This window comes from Morone saxatilis, unplaced genomic scaffold (genome assembly GCF_004916995.1).
Source record: "Morone saxatilis isolate NCDOM2014 unplaced genomic scaffold, NCSU_SB_2.0 Contig2, whole genome shotgun sequence".
NCBI classification, from domain to species: domain Eukaryota; kingdom Metazoa; phylum Chordata; class Actinopteri; family Moronidae; genus Morone; species Morone saxatilis.
Genome location: NW_023339762.1, coordinates 3,899,296 through 3,907,399, shown reverse-complemented (window position 1 = coordinate 3,907,399; position 8,104 = coordinate 3,899,296). Strand labels below are relative to the sequence as shown.

Here is an 8,104-nt window from a genome sequence, read left to right as displayed (position 1 = left end):
AGGCTTTTCTTGTATCTGTGATCTGAACAGTCAGCCAGAAATGTCTTCATTTTTTCTTACAATGGATCCATGCATACAGTCATAACAAATTTAAGAGGTGACAAGTAATACGATTCGGGTGCAACTAGAGGAAGATGTCATGTGTTACCTGTATAGTTTGTCTATATAACGACAGTTCACTTAACAGCATCTTGACTCTTTAGTACAACAGAACACATAGTGGGCAGTGGACGATCTATACGTTTGCAGTTTGTTTCGTTAAAGCCATTCAGTACCAGATCGGTGTTGACTGTGTGTGTGTGTGTGTTGTGAGCATGCCAATTAACTCTTGGTTTATTCATGTTCCCGTGCGCGGGCAGGGGCTCAGAAGCTAGCCGATAGCTAGCTACCAATTTACACCAAAATGCATATCTTGTCGCTAACCGGGAGGATTCCCTAGGAGCCAAATAAATGAATACATGAAACGGTGCGTTTAGGGGGCGATTTGGGAAATCGCGGGAGGATTTTGGACCATTTGAATGACCCGCAAATCCAAATTTTCTCGGCCCCTGAAGCCACAGCGCTCGAACAAGAGAGCATCCGAGCTCCGTTTGCGGATGTGAAGAAGGGACCTGGCGTTATTTGGGGGAGTAGCTAACCTAACCACCACAGACTGGCATTCATCGGGGACACTGTTTTCCAAACACTCCAGGTATGTGAATGTGGAGCTTCTCGGCGCTGTTTACATGCACCACGCACTAACTAACGTTAACGTGTCGCTGCAGCGGAGGCTCTTCTTTTCCCGAGGCTAGCCCGCTAACGTTAGCTCCTTCCTGCGCCTCTGTGGCTGCGTTAGCGAGCGGCTAGGCTAGCTAGCTAGCTAACGCAGCCTGATTACACTGATCTTTGCCTGGAGACCAAAAACGTTATGATGCGCAGACGCTGCCTTCCCTTTTTTTTTTAACCGCGAATCGTTGAGCATTTGGATTTCTGCATAGACAGGGGTGGTACTACATAACCTGAATAATAAAGACTTCAGTATACGACTTTAACGTTAATTGTTTGTGCCCTAGTGCGTATGTTGACGGCTGCTCGCTTGCTGTGTGTTTCTGCGGTAACGGATGTTGCACATTTCCTAATCGTTTACGATTATATCTCCTCGCATTGGGATGCTTTTAGCAACGTTAACACAGTGTACAACCCGCTGTAAGAGTGTCCCCCCCGTCCGTGTACATGGCTCTGTGCCTTCTGGATGAATATATGACTGATGTGAACACGTTTTCATCACTTCGACCGTTGTCACATCCGTTTTGTCTTCAGTCTTCAGTCAGAGTTGCTCAGTGAGCTGGTGTGTGAATATGAAGAATCCGCTCTGATATTGTGTTACAGCGGCTGTCTGGCGCCCAGCTGTTTCCACCTAACATTGCAACATGTCCTACACTATTACTAATCCATGAATGTTGCTGTTTCTGCCTCTGCTGGGTTTACACAGGTGGGTCCTGTGGCTCCTAAAGCTGGTGGAGCAAGGCTGCAAACGCAGATTAGCAATTTTTCTTCATTTTTTGAAAATAGCTTTTGCTACACAACTATTCTTTTTTGGCCAGCGTGTACTTTTTGTTGCACCACATGACGTTGGAGAAACGACATAATGCTTAAACCCATAGACGCGGTTGTTATCGGGTAACTCTTTTCTGCCCATTGTTTGACTCACTGTGACTCTCTTTTTCCACACAGACTCCACTTGAAGGCCGAGAATAAAGTTAAAGTAGGGGAAGTCTGATATCCACGCAGCTGTTCTCCTCTGTGCGTCTGTTCCCGCCATTACATCCTCCCCTACTGCCTCTTCACCAAGCACCCTCGCTAGTTCTTCACTGCTGCTTGCTGCAATGGAGTGAGTTTCTTGTCTTTTTATCTTGACGCACTCTGAAGCCTATAGCCCTTTATTTAAATATGTGCCTATCTCCCTTTCTCACTGCAGTTGGGCCACACCAGCTGCCAAACTGAACCCCTACACCAGAGCCCGCATGACAGAGGCCTGGCAGCAGCATGCGGTCGCTCCGCCTCAAGTCGTCCACACCATCCCTCCAGGAGCTGAGAACGCGTTGGGCTGTGCTGTGTATGGCATTGTACTTCAGCCAGATGCTACGTCTTTGCAGCAGCAGCAACAGAGTCAGCATGGACAGCACAGCCAACACAGCCAGCAGCACAGCGGGGGTCAGCAGCATGGAGGCGGGCAGCACAGTCAGCAGCAGCACCCCGCCCAGGCCCAGCAGACCTCCCTACAGGTAGGGACAGAGGGAGGGCACAAGTGTGGGGCCTGTGGACACGATATCTCCCACCTGGCCAACCCACATGAGCACCAGTGCATGGTGAGTCAGGACAGGTCATTCCAGTGCACACAGTGCATGAAGATTTTTCACCAGGCGACAGACTTGCTCGAACACCAGTGTGTTCAGGTGGAGCAGAAACCGTTTGTGTGTGGGGTGTGTAAGATGGGCTTCTCTCTACTCACTTCTTTAGCCCAGCACCACACGTCCCATAACAGCACCAACCCAATGAAGTGTTCAATATGTGAGAAGACCTACCGACCCGGTTCTTCTGGCAACGTCACACCCAACTCAAATAATCCCCAGCAGTCTGGCAGTGATGGGGCGTCAGCCAGCAGCAGCTCATCCATTCTACCCTTTCCCTCGGCCCGAGACCGGCCGTACAAATGCTCTGTTTGCCAGAAGGGCTTCAAACACCTGTCAGAACTCACACGGCATGAGAGGGTGCACACAGGAGAGAAGCCCTTCAAATGTGACACATGTGACAAGGCCTTCAGCCAGTCGTCACACCTGCAGCACCACCAGCGAACACACAGCAGTGAACGCCCATTCAAGTGTGCCGTTTGTGAAAAGAGTTTCAAGCACCGCTCCCACCTCGTGCGCCACATGTATGTGCACTCCGGCGAGCACTTGTTCAAATGCAACTTATGTGAGCTGCACTTCAAAGAGTCGTCAGAGCTCCTTCACCACCCCTGCCACCCGCAGGGCTCTCGGCCGTTCCGCTGTGCCACATGTGGTAAGGGTTTCAAGCGGCCATCTGACCTGCGCCAACACGAGCGCACGCACTCAGAGGAGCGTCCCTTCCACTGTGACGAGTGTCAGATGAGTTTCAAGCAGCAATATGCACTGGTGCGCCATCGACGCACACACAAAGACCCTACTGACCGGCCATTCAAATGCAATCTGTGCGACAAGGGCTTCATGCAGCCCTCTCACCTCCTCTACCACCAGCACGTCCACGGCATGGACAACCTGTTCAAGTGCGCCTCATGCCAGAAGGAGTTCAGCCAGTCAGGAGAGCTGCTCCGACACAAGTGTGGCGAGTCGTCAAACACCTCGCCCGACAAGCCGTACAAGTGCGACGTGTGTGGCAAGGGCTACAAGAAGAGTTCCACGTTACAGCGTCATCAAAACTCTCACTGCCAAGAGAAGCCCCTCAAGTGCTCGCTCTGTGACCGCCGCTTCCTGTCCTCTTCGGAATTTGTCCAGCATCGCTGCGACCCGTCGCGGGAAAAACCGCTGAAGTGTCCTGACTGTGAAAAACGTTTCAAATACTCTTCAGACCTGAACCGGCACCGCCGCGTGCACACAGGGGAGAAACCGTACAAATGTGGCCACTGCAACAAGGGCTTCAAACAGCGCGAGCACCTCACCAAACACGCGAGCACGCACTCCAGAGAGGGCCAGTTCAAGTGTGTTTGGTGCGGCGAGCGTTTCAGTGACTTGGGCTCTTTGCAGGATCACACGGTGCAGCACACAGCCGATGGAGGGGGTTACCCTGTGCCCCAGTGCATATAAATCCCTGGAAACTTTTTCCCTCAAACAGACTCCGGTCCTCTTGTCTATCCCTTGTAGGCTGTTTATTCAGCCTAACTATCACCGCATCTGCAGGACAGACCAGGCTGTTATTAATGCACTCATTCACTTCAGTGATACATCAGGTTTTCATTGCTTTACTAACCTGCCCAAAGCCCTCATTCCATAAAATCCTGAGGAGGCCTTTTTTTTCTCCATGTGCGTTCCTTTTTGTTCCACCTCTTTTTCTTCTTTTACCACTCCCCTTTTTCTCAGTTCAAATAGTTGATAGCAGTGAAGAGGCCACAACCACTTAACTGCCATCATTTATACTTGGACTGAAACAGGTACCATAGTACAGGCTGATTCAGCAAATACTTAGATCCTCCTAAAAAAAAAAAAAAGAGAAAATAAGTCCTTGTCTTATAAGAGACATAAATTGTTTGGTATAGTGTAAGGTGTGCTGAATTAGTTAATATAGGCCTATAAACCTAAACTGACCGGGCCACAAATATTTTCTTTGCCGCTAGAGTATCCACTAAAGGGGGATCATTCCCTTGTTTTTTGCTTTCTCCCTCTCTTTCTCCGACTACATCTCTTCCCCCCGCTCTTCAGTTTCTCCCTCATTTTTTCCCCCCTCATTTGTGCTTTTCTTTTGCATCCTCTTTCGGTCTCAGCCTGTGACTTCAGACGCTTTTCACCTCCACACAGTAATAGTGTATCCATCTGTTTTGGTCCCGACCCAGCTCCTTGTTCCCACGTCCCTCTGAGTTTTAGTACTTTACCTATTATTTATGAAGTAGTACCAGAAAGCTCCTCAATGTATGTGAAGGAAAATGGGGTGAAGGGTGGAGTTTGGGGATTTATAGTCCTATAGTGAAATTATTCAGATGAGAAAATGTGAGCGTATGTGTGGCCCATAGTTTATGGCTACCTCCCGTTTGTACCAAAACACCAGTATGAAGCAGCACCCGATCCCAAAGGTGTGTAGACTAACCAACCAGCTGAAGTTAACCAATAAAACCCCCAATGATCGATACCAGTCTCTCTTGTCAGTATAGACATATATAGAAATATATATTTCACACCTAATGTACTTCATATTCCTGCAGAGGTTTATGCTGTTAGACTTATGTGTCCTGGAAATGTCCACGTTTTGAACATTACACTTCCTCTCAGCCTGTACATACTGTGGATGTGTGGAAATGTCAGAACTTGTCTTTCTTAAAAACAATATGTAAGAACTGTTTTTGTATTCTTGCTACTTTTTACCATGTGAAATGTTTTGACAAAGGCTCTTTTGTTGTTTTTGTAGTCCATGTAGTGATTGTATCTGTATGTTGCAGGGAATCTCTGAGCACCCTGTGTGTGTGTGTGTGTGTGAGTGTGTGTGTGAGTCTGAGTGTGTGAATGTAAACAGTATTCTGTCAAACAGGGAAATTCAGACTGTAGAGAATCGTATTATAAATGTTTCAACAGACCTGCGCCTTTTTTTAATTTACTAACCTTACTGGTCTGTCAGAGCTGTTTTTGCAGGATGAACCTGCACTTTGTGTTACATATTTTCCATGTTTTGAAAGAAATATTAATACTGTTTGTTCTGTTACAAGTTGCATTAAGGTTAACATTGTGTCTCAGAGTGAATGACACCTTCCTCCTCTGTGAATGCTATGGGATTGTAGTTGCGCTTGAGAAGCCTGGAATGCAGGTTGGTTTTACATGTCAGCTGTGATCGCCATTGTTCCTTTTCCTGATCATCTGGGGAGCTGTTCCCTCTCCCCTCTCCTCCCCCCTCTCCCCCTCTGTCACTGTTGATTCATGGTTTGAGTGCAGTATTGAAAAGTGTTGAATACAAACGGAGGAGGCCAAGGAAGTACCTTTTTTGTTTTGTTTTTTTAATTCTGGCTTGCAGTTCTTTTCTTTTTTTAGCCTTAAAGTGGCCATAGTACCTCTCTGCTCCTTCCTCCTGTTCTGCTTTCTGTCTGTCTCCTTCATCAGCCATCATGTTTCCTTTTTTATTTTCTGAATCTGGCATTATAAGACTTTGAGAACAACTTGGACTTAAAGTAAGGAAGTACTGTATGTTTTTATTTTCACATTTGTTTTTATTAATTTTTATGCGTATTCTTTAAATTGATATGAATATCTATATTCCTCGGAGAGACCAGGGCCTTGGGGTAGGTTTGTTGTTTTTAACTATGTAGAATTGTTTCTAAGGCCAAATCACAGAAGAAACAATTTCTACACAAAGAATTCTGTAGGGTGGTGGTGTGAAAGTTGAGTAATTACAACAAAAACTGTGTCAGGAATCAATGAAGGTGGGTTCATATTTGCCAAGACCTACAAGTGCTCAAGAATGTTCAAATTGTTAATTGGTGCTGATACATCATCAGATGTGCATAATAAAAAAATAGTTACTCCAGGTGCAGACCCAAGGACCTCACATACTGTGTTGACAGTAGACTTAACATGTAATAATAATAATACAAGTGTCTGTTCAAAGCCTAATAATTCCAGCCCTGCAGCACTGGTTTAGTTGTTTGTATTAGTGAGGGCGACTGTGTGGTCGTGCATTTGTCCTGTGTGTTATAGAGTACTGTTGAGGTGTGTGAAACATTAACGGACCAATCTGCAGTGAGGAATACTGCAAAGTGAAAGGGAGAGCCGCACTGATCAGTCTGATATCTACGCAGTCAGGGAAAGGAGAGGAAACTCTCCTGTATAAGCACAAATGAAATAAATCCACCCTGCTGCATTTTAACTGATGGTTCTAATGGAAAAATTTGGTTCAGGCACCAGTTCACCCAGCCACCATCCTCCTTCCTTTTCAGTTCCAGTAAATAAACCCGTCAGACCCTGGTGTCTCTTGCTCTCTGCATGCTTGCTGTGTTAGTTCCTGTGTTCTGTCCCTGGGAACTGGTGCCCCCTTCCTCCTCCCCCTCTTCCTCTCCTCACAGCACTGTTCCCTCCTATAGCTTTTTTCAAATTGTACTGTAGTTTATGTGAATGATGTTGAAAAAAAAAAAAGAAAAGAAAAAAACTTTTGTGGCGACGTACATGTACATTCATGCTAAGATTATCTGTATGTATGTAGCATTCAATTACACACAGCACTAACAAATAAAACTTTTTTCATTTATAAAGTTACACGAGTCAACTGAGATACAACATTCGTCTGATTTTGGAGAGATGTTCTTGACTGTTTTTTTTGGGGGGGGGTATTTTTTATTGCTCAAATATTTAATTGTATCCTTTAAATGTTGTATTATTCCAGCCAGACCACATTCACAGACTCATTTGACACCAGTGTTAGTACTACAATGAACAAGATCATTTACAAATAAAAGTGTAGAGGATAAATACAACCACAAATGTCTGATTAGACATGAAGTGTCCTTGAGCGAGACAGATATTCACAGCCTCAGTAGGTGGTCTGCTGAGGGTGCCAAAATAAAAGAATTGTCCTCTGTGGATTAAGTGTTACAGAATAAGCTGTGAGTGCAGACTCACATCTACACAACAGCTGTGTGTCTATAATGAAAGAACATGCAGTCCAGTGCTGAGCTGTTGGAACCATTTTGTTAAAGTACTGAATACATTATTTACAGTGCTCACATGTAGCTTTCTTTACCGGGTATTGGAAACAGAATGGCCTGCAATTTTTAAAAAATAGTAGCCCTCATTGTTAAAGAGGACCCATTTAATTATTATGTGTATATTATATTTCATTGTATGATTATTACTGATGCATTAAGCAGCATTGTAATGTAGATAGAGAGAAGGTGGAGACCATTTTAATTATTTGTTGGGTGTAAAGTAACATTTATAAAAGCATGTTGTTGTATATAAACATCTTTATAGTATATAATCTGTAAATAAACCACTAACTACAGCTGTCCAATAAATGTAGTAAAAAGTGCATTTCCCTCTGAACCCCTGTGTAAGTACATTCTGCCTGGCATGCGGCGCTTTTCGTTTCAGGTCCAGTGAGGCGAGTCCGCAACGAAACGATCGACGCACACACACACACACACCAACCCCACACAGGGGCCACCCTCTCCGCATCTGTTAGCCAAACCTCTGCCTCTATGACACTGACCAGCTCCAGTTTCATATTCGACACACACCGCGAGACTCACAATGTGCGTAAAACCATACAGCCAGCTGCTACCACTGCAGGCCTCATGTGATTGGATGATCTAATTCATATCAGTTGTATTATTCCTATATGGAATTAAACCTCTGCGGTGTCTGTGCCTTATTTTGTTGTAACAACATGTCAC

At 45.3% G+C, this 8,104-nt stretch overlaps 1 protein-coding gene across 2 annotated transcripts; it reads left to right on the top strand.

Annotated features, from left to right (window-relative positions):
* Positions 1–329: 329 nt before the first annotated feature.
* On the top strand, positions 330–7,023 carry znf319b (zinc finger protein 319b). 2 transcript variants are annotated; one of them, XM_035665757.1, is made up of 3 exons: positions 331–691; positions 1,714–1,870; positions 1,958–7,023. In XM_035665757.1, exons 2-3 carry the CDS (start codon positions 1,866–1,868, stop codon positions 3,822–3,824), a joined length of 1,872 nt encoding a protein of 623 aa, XP_035521650.1. In that variant the 5' UTR covers positions 331–691; positions 1,714–1,865; the 3' UTR covers positions 3,825–7,023. The 2 variants fall into 2 exon arrangements, with proteins under 2 accessions (XP_035521651.1, XP_035521650.1); XM_035665758.1 differs by lacking the exon at positions 1,714–1,870 and having other exon boundaries at positions 330–691.
* The last annotated feature ends 1,081 nt before the right edge of the window (positions 7,024–8,104 follow it).